At 30.7% G+C, this 16,278-nt stretch overlaps 1 protein-coding gene across 1 annotated transcript; it reads right to left on the reverse strand.

Annotated features, from left to right (window-relative positions):
• Positions 1 to 997: 997 nt before the first annotated feature.
• On the reverse strand, positions 998 to 14,248 carry LOC114124815 (segmentation protein even-skipped). Its single transcript, XM_027988192.2, has 4 exons — positions 13,345 to 14,248; positions 5,983 to 6,224; positions 3,945 to 4,102; positions 998 to 2,925 (listed from the first exon to the last, which is right to left on the reverse strand). Exons 2-4 carry the CDS (start codon positions 6,167 to 6,169, stop codon positions 1,966 to 1,968), a joined length of 1,305 nt encoding a protein of 434 aa, XP_027843993.2. The 5' UTR covers positions 6,170 to 6,224; positions 13,345 to 14,248; the 3' UTR covers positions 998 to 1,965.
• Positions 14,249 to 16,278: the final 2,030 nt, after the last annotated feature.

Genomic DNA, 16,278 nt, shown 5'->3' on the forward strand with positions numbered 1-16,278 from the left:
AATATGAATTTTTTCATTGTGTAATTAGAATTAATATCATTGCAGTAAGAACATTTTGTAAGTTTTATAGGTTCTTGTAATATATTATTATAATATTATATAATATATTATTTTAGTTTCTTAGTTTTGTATTATTAAACGTTCTTTATTACACTTGTATAATTGTTCAATATTTACACCAGTAGTCAACTTAGTATTACTCATATTAGTAAATTAATCATTTATTTACAGTTAGTAGTAAAGGATTTCTAACAATAATCTTTAATGATACACCATGGCACTATAATAATGGTCATCATTATTAACATTTAACGGAAGTTTGGAAGTTATACATCGTTGTACACACAGTTCAAGGGTGTTTATAATGTATATTGTAGAGGAATAATAAAATAAATAATAATTAGTTATCCGTGTATTTTATTGACTTACGAAAAACCGTTGGGGGGGAGGTCTGTTATATTCTATAAATTGTATTATATCTCTATTTATACTGTGGCAACCAGGTCGATATTAGAGGGAGGTACCCGTTGTCCGTTGGATTGCCACAATCTACCCGGCTGAGACCATTTGGAAAGGGTAAGTAATTACTTAGGACCTTTCACAAAAGGTATGGTATTGTAACTACGGGACATGGAGTTTTGCATGTCATTGGAATAATGTGGTTTGTAATAATAGAAGTGACCAAAATAAAATAAAGGGCGTAAATCTGGAAAACTAGAATAAACCTATTTCATACTGATAATGCTATTCCATTGATAAGATGTCGTATTAAAATGAATAATAAAACCATTTCCAACGAATCGATAAAAATATTTCACGTTTAGCGATTTGTGGAGATTGATAGGTAGAATTTTTATTTTTATCCTAAATTTTCTGTTGTACGAAATAGTCCTTTTAAACTCTGGTTTTTAAAAGGTTTCATCCGAATATCTGAAACTAAATCGAAAATATATCCCCTGGTCTGTACCAGAAAAATAAAATAAAAAATAAATATTTAGTTCAAAATAATACTCATATAGTTACCACTGATTGTGTAGTATGACAATGCCACCTTGAAGTGTGGTAAAAAATCCTCACTATAAAGCGTCTACTTAAATTTAAGTACACGCTGTATAGAAGCGAAAACACTGCGAAAGACGTTTACGATAATAAACGATCATCGTTTGTACACGAAGACCATCATGGGAAATTTTCAAGGGATAAGCGTCGATAGTTTTATTTTACGATCATGGTGTCTAATAGTCTAATAGAATATGCAATCGGCCGTTAAGATTTTGACACCAAACTGAGCGTTTAATATGCATTTATCTCCAGAGTTTAGAATTTAGCGAAGCAATAATATTATATTGGTACTTAATCAAGGTTAGTATATTATATAAATAATTTATTGTATTACGGATGAAATTAGAGCCTGTGGTCGGACTTCTCTACAACACAAACAACGTTATACGTGTTGTTTTAACCATGTTCACACACCCTGTACTCGATATAATATAATAATTTAATAGTGTGCACTGTGCACCAATGAGATAATCATAATATATATATATACATAGATTATTGAATAAAGTACCTATATGGCTATATATCATATGCGTGTCTAGACCTTTTTCGTTGGTCGTGCACAAGCTTAGATAAATGTGAAACGAGTTGGAGAATAAGGAGTTTGACCACCAAAATTTGAAGAAAAAAAATTATTCGTGAATATAAAAAATAATAATATTAATCAAAGAAATAAAAATTAAAAAAAAAATTCCAAATATTTTAAAGGAGTCGCATTATTACGAATATTATTATTGATATATCGCATTTACGTGCATTCGCTTTTTCTTGTGTTGTCAAATTTCACAGGTCGTACATGTACGCACGATTGGAAGCATACTTATTAATACGCCTATGAACTTTTATACATTATACTAATCATATATTTGTGTGTGTGTGTGTGTGTATGTACCTAATTATAGTTTACAGATTGAGTTTGGCGGTGGTCACGTCCGATTTGTAGGGCTGGAACAGTTTGTTTTTGGCGTACTCTTTGTGGTAGACGTGCTTGTGAACGGCCAACGAACATTCGGCCGACTGGACGTCGTCCCTGCCGGTTTCCGGTCCGCCCGCGGAAGTCATGAAAAACAGCTGCGGCGGCAACCGGTCGACGGCGGCCGGTGGCGGCGGCGGCGGCGTAGACTCGTCCATCGCTGCGCCGTTACTGCTGTTGGCCGACTTTCCGGAAGTGGTCAGCACGCAGTCGACTATGCCACACTTGCAGCTGGTTCCGGAAAAATCGGCTGCGTCCGCGGCCGACGACGACGACGACGATGACGTCGCGGCCGCCGAGGTCGTCTTGTTGTTGTCGACTTGCGACGACACCGTTGCGGTGGCCGTCGAAGTTTTGTGATCGTTGTGGCCGTCATAGGCGGCCGCCGCCTGATGGTGGCCGTTGTTGGACGACTCGGCCGACGAAGCGTCGGCGGCCGCGGACATGGCAGCCGCGTCCGCCGCGGCCGATGCCGCCGCCGCCGCCGCGAACTGATGGTGATGGTGATGGTGGGGATGGTGGCCCACGAACGGCCCGAACGGTTTCTTCATCATCTGCTGAAGCGACTGCGTGGGCGGCGCAGGGGGCGGCGGCGGCACCGGACCCACGTAGTGCTGATGCTGGAACTTGCCGTACTCTGCACCGCCACCGCCTCCGCCTCCGGAACCGTGAAAGTACGATGGACCGGCGGCCGCGGCCGCAGCGGCTGCCGAGTACTGGTAGGCGTTGGCGATGGCCGCAATGTCGGGCAGCGTGCCGTTGGCGTGCGCACTGGCCGCGGCCGCCTGCAGGACGGTGGCCGCAAAAGTCGGGTCAGTGTACACGGCGTACGGCCACGCCATTGCGATCCTCTGCCGTTTGTCCTTCATCCGCCGGTTTTGGAACCACACCTGAAATCATTGACCGGAAATACGCCTTGAAGTGTGAGCAGTGGTCGAACGTCGGCAGCAAGTGTGTACATAATGTAAACACTGTGCTGACCGACATCGAGTAAAACAATAATATTGTCCACGTGCTAATCGCAGAAATAAGCCGAGAAACTGTGAAATTATACTCACTTAATATGAAATTAAGGTAAATAATTAAGAAATTAGGACTCTTTTATTAAAAGCAATAGAAAAATTGTTTTGAAATGTAGCTCAAACTATGAAATCTATCTACACTTGTAAACCGAGATAAAAGAGCTTGTTTTGGAGTTAAAGATGAACGTACGATTAGAATGAAGTTGTAAAAGTTCCCAAGCTCTCAAAAAATGATTAAAGTCGAATAAAAATAGATTGTTTACTAAAATATAAAAAACTTGGTCTTATATATATAACGACTTTGAACAATGTTGATAGATTGGTTATAGCGTTTGATAGGACAATATCGTTACAGAACTAAGATCTAAAATTTGTTTTTGCATCTAAAGGAAAAATGTGACAAATGGTTGAAAATTAGATATTTAAAAAAAATTAAATTCATCTGATATTGGTATTACAACTTCCCTAACGAATTTAAATTTAAATTTTCCGTCAAGGCGGAAGTTTTAAGAAAAGTACAAATAATACCTATTATAGATGGTTAGGTATACTAAAAAAATAAGTTTGTTTAATGAATTATGAGTATCAAAAAGCCTCGTTAACAATTACACTGTCAAGATAAATAACCGGTAACCTATTTCTTTTGGTAAAATCTACAAAACTATAGTTATCTCTTCGAGTTTTTGAATACAGTTACAGTGTGGTAATTTTTGTCATAGATTTATATTTGTTAATAATATTCTGTTTAGTTACCGAGCATTAATAATAATCCAGTTTATATTTAGCAGCTTTATGTCCTATACATATTTTACCAGTTAGACCTGTGTATTACTATTCAAGCCGGCAATAATACTTTAAAAATATTGGTATAAAAGTAAATTACATACCTTTATCGTGGATTCGGGTAGATTTAATTCGGTAGCAAGTTCACATCTTCTAGGTCGAGACACGTAATTTTCTTTATAAAATTCTTTTTCCAATCGAAGCAGCTGTTCTCTTGTGAACGCTGTTCTATACCTTCTTATCGTTTGATCTGTTGCACCATCTAATTATTGATTATTATTAATTAACAACATTTGAACAAATGTAATGTATTTAAGGGTATATTATAATAAATTGATAGTCATGGGAATTTTTAACTAAATGATGTATAATAATACTGATATCCTATATGGCTTTACAAATGATATTAGTTCAACAATTGTATCTTTTATATTCTTTACACCTATGGGAAATATTTAGTTCGATTAAGTTATTTTAATGGATGCTAATTTCGAAACACATTTTTTCTGTTGTTGGCAACATCTTCGGATCTTTTTCCCAATATAACACGTATAAAGTAAATTTTTCTTATGCTTTTAAAACACTTTATGATAAATAAATGAATAATAAAATCATTGTCTAGTTCGTTGGTATTAGCACATTTTGCTAAGATAAACTATTTGTAACATTTTTAAAGCCATTTCGTAGTTTAAAAAGACTAGGTGCTCAACTTTGTAAATTTACAAACGAACATGCCGGTGTCATATTTTTACGCGTACTAGTTTTATGTGAACAATTCTAAAAAAAAGTACACAAAGTTTTTTATATTCATTATTTGCTAAGACCTCTGTTTTCTCTATCAGATTTCGAATTTGATACCTACACTGGCATATTTTTTGATTACTAAAAATTGAACTAAATCATTTAGAAAAATGTTCTAGATTTTGATAGAGAAATTTAAAATTTAAGCTAATATTGGAGGAGGTTTCAAATTTATCGTCAGTGTCAGTGCATTTAGGTTCTTCCTGACATGTTTATTTATTTATTTTCAAAGGTTTGAAGCCCTAGAAAAATCAAGTGAATACATCTAAATTATTTGTCTCAATTCTTTTAAGAATTGGACATTGTACTGATGCTGACGTCAAATGTAAAATTGTTCTCAAATGGGATCTGGCAAGGATCCGTACCAGTAGGAACATCTTTATAAATTATTATTGGCTATTGCATTTTATGCGTAAAATCGATACACACGTAATGATAGCTCCGACGTGTTTGTTTGTAGATTTGCAAAGCTTAGAGATCCTAAAAAAATCTATTAAATTGTTGATGATAGTCGTATCGCTTAAGTATAATAATATAAAAGTGTACTGGTTTTGATGGACATATCTAAATCCACGATCACAAGGCGTTTGAGATAGGCTATTTAGCTACACCACGGTCACGGAATATTTTTTTCCGATTCTTAAAAGAGTAAAATACTTGGAAAATGAACACAACTACCTAATTGAATATCACCATCGTGGGAATCGATTGAAAAGTAATAATATTTAAAATATAAAAGCATTTTAAAGTATAATCGATGTTTACATTGTTTTCAGCGTGCACCAATTAAAACTAATTCTAGATGCAAACCAAAGATCTGTATTTTAAAAGCTTATTATTATTATTATTATTAAATAATACAGTGTTTAGTAAATGGCCTAAAAATGCAATTTACTTAACACCCATAAAGATTTTATAATAAAACGGTTTTGGAGCTGGTTTGATAATATTATCTAAAATCACTTATATAAGACAATTCACAAAATATAGGACATAGGTATTTATATGGATTACTTAGTAAAATACAAGTGATATGCATATCATGCGAAATTGAATTAAAAAATAATACATACTCTATTAGATTATCACAATGTGTATAGAAATTATATAAATCTTCAAATCTGAACAACCAGCCAGTCACAACCAAGCTTGGTTGTACAAATAACAAATAATTAATAGGTATTTTTAGATTATTGATTTTATGATTTTCAAATAAAACGTGACTTTAAATTTAAAATTATACTGTACTCATTATAAACTAGGAGATTTAAAACATGTATTGTTACCGGTTATCAACATTTTAATTTTTTAGGTTTTATCTGTTACATGAAATGCACTTACCTTTGTTCTGTTCAGAGTTTGGCCTGGTGTCCAACCTCAAATTATAATTTTGTAAATCATTTTCTAATTTTGGCAATGGAAGTTTGGTAAACATTAAACTGTTTTGACGATCTATGCCTTCCTGATCGGACGACGGTTGATTTGAAGTGTTTGATCTTGACAAACAAGCATATGTTGAGTTGTGCATTTCTCAATCAATAGTTGTATATTTTGTTTAAAAACCATTACAGTCTTAATACGGCCTAAAATGTAAGATAAACAAACAATGTACTATTTTTTATTAGCGCCTGAAAATTGGGTAAAAGATCTAAATTATAATTATTAACTCCCAGTATTATCCCAATATTATATGAGTATATTTTTAATACCTAATTACAAACCTAATACGTTTTTAGTGATTGACTTATTTAATGTATTAAAATTGATTGTTCCATCAATGTTTTATTTTTTTTAAGTAAGTAGAGGTTATTCCCCTTATTAATCTCTATAATTATTTTTTATTGATATACCTGAAATATGGATGACATTTTATAAAGAATAGTTTATTATTATTTGTAAATTTGTACGCAATTGATTTGAATATTTTAAGAGGATAAGCGCAAAGTAATTTTAGTCTAAATAAACTACAGGTGTAGCTGATAATGTATAAGTAATTTATTAAAAAGTTTAATATGCTATAATTATAATATATATAATATTACTAAAACTATATTTGCGAAATTATAAATAATATATAGTATTTTTGTTTTGATTTTTATTGTACCTATGATGCAGATATGGATCCAGGCTGAATGTCTAAATTATTAGGTATTATCTTTATACTATATTATATCATATGACTTCAATGCTATGAGCGGCATTTATTAATTTTTAAGTAGAAAATTTGGAATAATAATCAATAAACAGTTCGTATAGTTTATCTTATTAGATATACAATATTATATAATTATAGATATAGATAAAGCTTGTGTACAATCTATAATATCTAGTCGATTATTATGTTTTTCATCAAGAATATAAGGTATTTTATAATATCAAGAAATTAAATATTTAAATGAGGAAGTTATAGGTTGAATTGAATTTCTCATCCCGCAAAACTATTTCAAGGAGAGTATTTTTCTTTAAATAGAATTACACATATGATACACTACATAAATATAACTACCATTATTTGAATATTTTAATATAGTTTTTATCTATAAACAGTTACAAATGAATAATTATTATAATTTTTAATTTAAATTTATTCGAAATGTATGCGATGTACCTACATCATACTATTATAAAATTTATTCCAAATATTTGAATTTTTTCAAAGTATAACAATACATACAACTCAAAATTTTCATTTCAAACACTTCTATAATATTTTAACTTATTTGTTTTATTTATAAAATATATCAAATTAATAAAAACTATGTATTATACATACGATCAATACAGTAGTTATATTTGAAATAAATATAATTATATTCGTTTTTATTTTATTTTTAATGATTTAAACAATTTATTTTAGTACTTTATAGACTATAGTTTTTATTCATTTTTATTACTATTTTTCAAATAAAAATGTCCAGTTATTTCTCTAATTTTATTGTTCATTTTATTATACTATTTATGTACCATTTAGGTACTTAACTATTGGAGATGTTTATACAGATATAATTGAAAATCCATTTTCTTAACATAAAGAGCTAAGATATTTTATCGCATGTTTCTCAATTATTTCCAAAGTTAAAATGATGTTAATTTAAGGGAATAGCGATAATGTAGAATACATTGTAATTAAAGAAGATCATGATTGAAACTTGAAACATATTATTTTTCTCATAATAACTTAAATATTCGGTTTATTACAATAATATATTACATATTAATATTTTAGGTATAAAATATTATTCAAAAATAATCATTTACGCATAGTAAGTGTCTAGCTAAGTATAGTTAATAATTGAAAATAATAAATGTAATTTTCTATTGAAATATGTGTTTTTTTTTTTTTTTAATTTGTGTTACATAAGAATATAAAAGCTATACTTTACCATAATAGCACAACTGCACAAGGAAATATCAATGAGAACTATAATATAAGTACAAAGTTTTTAATCATGTTATAATCGTGAAATGTGTATATAAATATGTAATATGTATTTATTCATTATTATTTTTTAGTTTTTATATATTTAAATGAATGTACGTAATTTTAATATAGAATGCCTTAGAAAACACAATTGTATCAACATATTAGTGAATTTTTGATGAAATATATATTCATTTATTAAGAAAAGTAATTTTAAACCTAGATAATAATCCTTTATAATTAAATTTTAGTTGTGAAATTGGCGTCTTATCCACATTTATTACAAATCGTTGGATAATCATTTAAGTTGAATGTGTGTATACAATTTAAATTTTTATCAATCCAGAAAAAATATGTTTGTATGTTTTTTTTCTATTTATTTTTCAAAATTTTAACTTTTGCACAAGGACTTGGGAAGAAAATACTTGACTGGTTTTTATAATTTAAATATTAAACTTCTATGAGGTACGTACTTATAACATTTACATTTATAAAATAAAATAAATATGGTTTCAAAATGATTTAAAAAGATGTACCGACAATGATAATAACAATGTTCCGGGATAATTAAACCAGTTATTCGTTAAAAAGGGACATATATTACAAAGTTTTGTGTAAAAAACTCATATAAAATACGATTCATTTTATTAAAAGTTTATACCTGTATATTTTTCGGCTATTATTTCATAATATAATTTATTTACGTACCGACGAAGTACATAATTTTCCGTCAAATGTTTATAATATAAATAGACTATAGACCAACACAAATGTAGTAAGTTAAATATTTGATTAAATTGTTTAGAACAATAAATTCTGTCAAAAATATATCATAATATACACACGGTATACATTGCTTAAAATATGTACTAATTACATATTAATTATAAATATAATTACACTTTATATCTCTACAGAGTGAATTAAAGAACGTTTTATTATTAATAACTCTAAGGCTGTTTTTATAATTTATATTTTATAAATTATATCATGACTTTCTTCAAAATGCATTAAAAATTGATAACAAAGTATATGATAATTATTATAATTTAATTAAGTAAACAGTAAAAATGTAATGAATAAAAACATAATATATGATTATGGCTTATAATAATAATAGGATATATTTATAATAAATTGATAAAGCTCTAATAATCATTTTCTGAAATTTATTATTCGTATAAAGGAAAGTCATTAGTAGAAACTAGTATTGATAACAACCATATTAATTTATAAATTTACTCTTATTAAACTCACTTTTCAATAAATAATGCTTAGATACTACTAAGTAAAACATTGCATGTAAGTACAATGTTTCAATATGAAATATATTAAAAAAAAATATTCAAATATTTCGTGATTGTACTGTAGTTAACATTTTATTCTCTTTTTGCACTAAAATAGTTGCACCGTTAGTTATCTATCGGGTCCTTTTACATTATCCGCAATAGAAAAATCCAACGGTATATACGCATTTAAATTTGTTAAATCTATCAGTACTTATAATAATAAAAAAAGCGCTAGCTAAAATTTGTTTGGTTCTTGTAGCAACAGTCGTCGATAAATATTTATAAAATACAAATTACAGTTGTATCTATTCCTCTAATCATACTTATTATAGAAAAAAAAAATAATATTCTGACTGATTCATTGTAATAGTATTAAATGATAAGATTCTAAAAGAAAACTTAAAATGAAAGTTTAAAAGTTTATTAACCAATAATATCATGTATCAATATAGTGGAAAATTAGAGGTACCTACATCCAATTTAAACCACACATTTTGGATTTCAATTTAAGTAAAATTTTGAATAAAAAAAAAATGATCGAGTCAGTACAATATGTATTGCACACGGTAGGTGATATGTACGATTTCTGTACTACTATGGCGTTAATTTTCAACAAATAAATAAATGTACACAAACTGTACGTACCTAATAATGTTTTATTAATATATGTATACGTTTTTATTTGTTAACGTAATAAATATTGGATACACTGATCAAATAACAGAATAGTTTTTCATACATCAGTTATCGGGCCTAAATATATAAATATTGGATTACCAATACAGTTTTATTCTCTCAGCCATACACGAGTTATATAGAGCCATAGTTTATCCATAATTTATTCATGAAAGGATCGAAGAATCTACTGCAAGCAGTGCAAGTCTTGCATATTATATTATCTAATCACATATAGGTAGGAGTATATTATTACAATCGTCTTTTTAGTACGATAACCCACTATATACCATTACGGCTATAAACTTTATTCCATACTTACTGGTGATATATTATTTTGAAACTATTATGCGTATGAATATGTTTACATTATGTGGTATTAAATAATTTGTATAATAGCTATCTGTAAAAGATATAATTAGATTTTAATTTTTAAATGAACGTGTAAATGAAAATGAAAATTTCAAAATTTAAGCATGTATGGTACGTATTTATAATTGATTTATTGTAATTAAACATATTTTATACATAATAAACATAATAATATACAAAATATGATTATTTTCATAATGAATCATGGTGATGTATTATTTTTACCCACTTAATAATTACACAAAAGTATCAAAAATAATTATAGGTACCTATCTACAATATTTTTCTTACATTTTCGACTATTATCAACGAGATAGCTATAGGTTATTGAGTTTATAATTTAATATGACTAATGCATACTTTTTTCTGATAATGTTTTATCGCTTTTCAGTGCAATGAAATAAAATGAATTATTTGTATTCTTACCTTTATTAGTTTAAAATATAGAATATTTAAATTTAAAATGCAGTAGGTATCTACCTATATTAATTTTCAGAAAATTAAAAAAAAACAAATGAAACGTTATAAGTCAGACGTTTATAATAAGATCTTAATTATTATTGGATAAACCAATATCATTTTTAGTTAGTTTTAGATAAATACAGCACCTATAGCGTTAAAATATAATGGATATAAATGCATACAAAAAAAAAATGTACCTCAATATATAAGCGATTATGCTTATCAAATAGATACTAAATCAATAAAATGTGTTTAATTTCATTAAATGTTTGAAAATTATTATTAAATGTAATTATGATGTAATAAGTACACAAATATTACTATAGATAAAAGTTAAAACAAAATATTTTTATGATATTGTAATTGTATAACATGACTGATTGTACGGTACTCAATAAAAAACATAAAGGTGCATACCATAGGTAATAGGCAATAAGTATACCTAGTATTAAGATGCAAGATTTCAAATAGATACGTAGGAAAGTACTCTATTTTTTTGTTCATAATCATATAAACAATTAGTAAGATGCATTAATATTTACTATAAAATAATAAACAAATTTTAAGATATTATTTAACTGTCTTTGATATTTATTAACTTCGCACTGAATAATTCATTAAATTTTCTCACTTTTGATAAAATTTATTATTTATACAATATATTACTTTTATCTTACTTATTTATTTAATTGTTTTTATACCAGTATTTTTATTGCACATTATAGTTGGGTATTAAAAGAAAAATTATTCATAGGTAACACATAAAAATGTACTTAATTGTAATATTATATATTATAACTATGCACCTTATAAAATTATAAATATAAAATTAATACTTACCTATTTGATAATAATGAAAGTAATTATTATAAGTAATTAGGTATAATAAAAAATAAATAATTAGTCAGATATTAACCCAAACTTTAAAAATGATACAAATTATAATTACACCGATATACTGTTACATATTTATAAGTTATAACTAAGATTTTGAGAGTAAGTTATTATGTACATTTATAAAAAAACACCAAGGTTTTTATTCAATTATAATAGTAATAAAAAAAATATTAGGTTTTTATTTTATTTTATAAAAATAAATATATTTTTTTTAAATATTCATATTATATTTACATACTCTGATCTTTATGTGTATTTAATTATTTAAATAAATATTTTGATAAGAGAATTGTTTTTGTACGATTATCAGTTATAGATATCATAAGTATGTAGGTAGTTTTTTTTATATTACGTCTTAATGTTTTGTTTATTTTTAATGCACTTTAATTATAACTGTTTATTTATTTGAAATTAACTTTTATAAACATATAATATGAACATAGCTATAATGTAACTAAGTTATAAGTTAATTTAAAAAAAGTATCATTGATATAACATAATCAACAATTATAATAATTACACATAGTACATCAAATCAATATTATATTGGCAATTCGTGCGCTTCTCCGATGTAAATTTACTTTTATTTTTGGCGAAACAACCTTGTTTTTTAATATTTTTGTTTATTCTCTTTTAAATAATACTAGGAATTTATCTAATAACTACATTTTGTTTACATTACGTTTTTGTATTAGTTGTCTTTAAACAGTTTAAACACTTGATAGTTTTAATACTTATCTACATAAAAACTAAAACTGTTCTGATTCTTCGAATGATAGAATGTATATTGTTTTACTTGTCGTGATTTAAAATACAAATTGACTTTTTTCTAATTAATTGTATTTAAATAAATCAAATAAAAATAGTATTCTAACATACTGCATAGATATATTAGTAAATTAATTGATCGTATAAAATGTACACGTACCTGTTATAGGGTTCTATAAGACTAAAATAGTTAAGTATATAATAATAAAACATTACAATCACAATATATCTTATATTTATTTAAAATACTGATATAATATTATTTTGTTTAATAAACCAAATAAAATAATGATTAGAGATAAGCGATGTAGCGTTAGTCAATAAAATATCTAAACAGAATACAGAGATTTCAAACCAGCCAAAAATATTCCCAACGACATTCGGTTAAAACCACGGTCGACAATATTTGATCAAAATCTGCGAGTTTTCTTACATTTCGTCAAAAGCATTCAACGATCGCCAGTAAGTTGAAAAGCTACTAGAAATACTAAATAGTATGAAAAAAAATTTCAGTTTACCTACCGCTCATACAGGATAGCCATCATCTAGTATACGGTCAAATATTTATTATTATACACTATAACGTCTAAAAATAAATTCAGCATATGAATACGTTTGGATGAAAATTACTCGATATCGACTACACCTAGAAAACCTATTCAAAAGGCGTTATTTTTTTTAGACGACCGAAAGCGCACCTGAACACGACGTGCAACTACGGGTCATCAACCACAAAACGCGTAATCGGTCGCGGTTCGACCGCAACCAGGTAACCTATAATGTAATACCATAACAGAAATCGTATGTGCGCGTACTCACCTCGCGATCGGCGGCGGATCGGTGTTTTTTCGACGACCAATATCTTCGATCAGTGGCGTCGTCGTGGGCATATATCGGCGGCCGGCGACGGCGTTTGCAAGACTGCAGCTGCTGCGCTTCTCTGCGGCGGTCGCGTCGTCGAGCGTGTCGCGTGTATGTGCGGACTGTCGCGTGTGTGTGCGCGCGCGTTCGGGTTCGCGTGGACGACAAAAAGATCCGTCGTGACGCGTGTCGGAGAAACGATCGGCCGGCGGAACCGGAGGCGGCAGATAGGCCGGCGGTAGGCGCGGCGGCGCGCGAAGGGGCGGATGACCGGACGAGACGACGGGCTTATAGCAAACGCGGCAGTCCGATGATGTTGGGAGGGAGGGGGGTGTCGGAGGAGAGTATAAATCGGTTTTTAATATTGAACGTCCTTTCCGGTTTGGCTGACGACGATATATCTGGTCCGACTGTCTGCAGTCCCGTTTCTCTCTCACTCACTCGCTCAATCACTATCACCACCCGCCCTAACTCTACGCCCCTGCTCGATTTCTCTGTCGTCGTCCCTTAGCGCGTGCGCTCGCACATCCCCCGTCTCCACACACATATTAAAACGCTCTGCTACATTACGTTCCTTGTGTGCGAACGTATAAAGCGGCGGCGGCGGCGGCGCGCGAATGCGTTATAATAAGGTATATTATCGCGCTGTGAAATGAGACTCATGGGCCCCTCGAGGATACCGTCGCCCCGTCCCTTCCACGGCGCCGAGTCGTGTACGGGCAGTGGCGGCGTTCATCCCTCCGGCGATTGGTCCACTCCCATTTTAGCTCCGCGCACACGCCTTCTCACCCCCCTCGCTTCCGGCCAGTACGTACGCGCCGCGCGAAATTGATTTCCTCTGCGACGACGATTATACGACGCGCCCGTCGCACGTCGCGGTGTTTTTATTTTTTGGGGGGAGGGGTGGCGGCGGCGGATCGAGGCATATCGAGGGGGTGGGCGTGGCCACTGGTGGCCGGGGTGTGTTGCTCGCCCACCCGCGTTCCGACGCACACCCTACCAGCCGACTCGCGGGTATCATCCCTGCGCCGCGCGCGCGTCGTCCGAGTCGTTGTCGTCGTCGTTATTATATCCGCGCGACGGCGGCGGGGCGCAAACTAATAGCAAAGATATTAAGGATTTAACGGCGTGAATAATGGTTGTCGTTCAGATTGTTTTCATGAGTATTTCATTTGCCTTCACCACCTCGGCATCATATTCACCTCGTCCTCGTCCTCGAAACCGCCTCGTCCGCGCGCGCCCACTTATGCGCCCGATCGTTTCTCCAATAATATCATATATGTACATATAATATACACACACACAAACACATGGGGTATATGTGTAGCGACCTCCTCTAACACCCGCAAATCGTGCACACTATGAGTATATATTATTATTGCACACATGGGGTACACGCGAGCGTTGAAATATTGTGCGCGCGCACTCGCACGCCCCGCACGTTTAAATATCCGAATGTACGTATATAGTCGGACGTAATATTACAATATATTATTAAATATCATATCGCATTATTATTATTATAAGCGTATAATATAACTGTAAAAAATGTATACGTGTATCGCGTGTGTATACTGTACAATTTAGGTAAACGCGTGTGTTCGGGGCACCTACAAACTAGTATATACACTCGTATAATAATACCCCTGAGAGCGTTGATTGTGCATTATGGATTCGATTTTGGCGATCGTCACGATATTAAAAATCAAATAATATATTTTTGGCACGCGTATGACTATATCTATCGTTAAAACTACAGATTTGATAGTAATAAATACCGTACGGTGCGGATGCGCACTGTAAATATAAACCGAAACACAAAAAGTAGTTTTATAGGCGGGCATAATCATCTGGACAGTGTTTCTTTTGAATGTGCTCGGCTAATAGCATATTTAAACTCTTATTATTTTCTTCTCAATAATGGTTTTTCTAAATCTGATTTTTGAAATTTTTAATACATTATTTATAATATTAATATGTTTTGTATTACTTAGGGAGAATTCTGCGGGGACTGTGGCCGATTCAGCTTTGCCGGGGCCCGGAAAAACTAAATTTTCCGAGCCCTATTTTTTTAAGGTTAGGACTGATTTTCAAACGAAAAATTTGTCATTACATGAAAACTAATAATTAAATGGTTTTGGCATCAAATATTGTAAACGTATTATTTTGTTCTGATAATAATATTCATTTTATAAATTGATACATTTTTTAGTGATTACATTATTAAAATTTTAAAAGAAAATTAAATACTTTAAGACATAAATGACATAAATAATAAACTAAAAAGTGCCTAATAACTAATATTATTATATAAATGCATTATTACTATTATACTCGTATATTTTTTTAGGTTTGGGTCCTTTGAAAATATGCTTAGGGCCGGGCCCCGGACATAAGACCCAAGAAAATGGGCCTGGCGGGGACATAACTTTTGCTTTGCAAATAAAATCTACTATTCCTAAATCATTTAGTAGATAATTTTTCTGAACATTTTGATGTTTCAAAATTGAAAATTAAACCAGTAATTTTTTAGTTATTTAACTTTTTGTACTAATGAATTATTGAGGTACTCATAATGAGTACTCTAATGAGGTACTCATGGACAATATACAATATACCCATATTATGATACCCGATTGATTATACAATCGGCTTGAAAAAATGGAAACGTTGGTGATTTGAAAACGTTAATGATTGATATTATTCTATTGACATTAATTATAGTTTGTAAAAATAGTTCAAGGATAATACATAAGATACAAATATTACTAGTGGTGTATTTAGCGTTTTTCCTCATTTTTCAATTCTCTGCCTTTCTCTCTTTATCCATTCTAAATGTATGTTTAAAACAAATTTACCTACTTAATGTTTTTATTAAAAATCAGTTAATGT

The sequence above is a fragment of the Aphis gossypii genome, chromosome X (assembly GCF_020184175.1).
Source record: "Aphis gossypii isolate Hap1 chromosome X, ASM2018417v2, whole genome shotgun sequence".
Taxonomy (NCBI): domain Eukaryota; kingdom Metazoa; phylum Arthropoda; class Insecta; order Hemiptera; family Aphididae; genus Aphis; species Aphis gossypii.

What these genes read in the sequence shown, in the direction of transcription:
- LOC114124815 (XM_027988192.2), bottom strand. Translation starts at nt 6,169, where the DNA reads ATGCACAACTCAACATATGCTTGTTTGTCAAGATCAAACACTTCAAAT. An exon ending in AAACTCTGAACAGAACAAAG is followed by an intron (nt 4,103 to 5,982) that starts GTAAGTGCATTT and finishes ATCAATAATTAG; the next exon opens with ATGGTGCAACAGATCAAACG. An exon ending in TACCCGAATCCACGATAAAG is followed by an intron (nt 2,926 to 3,944) that starts GTATGTAATTTA and finishes CAATGATTTCAG; the next exon opens with GTGTGGTTCCAAAACCGGCG.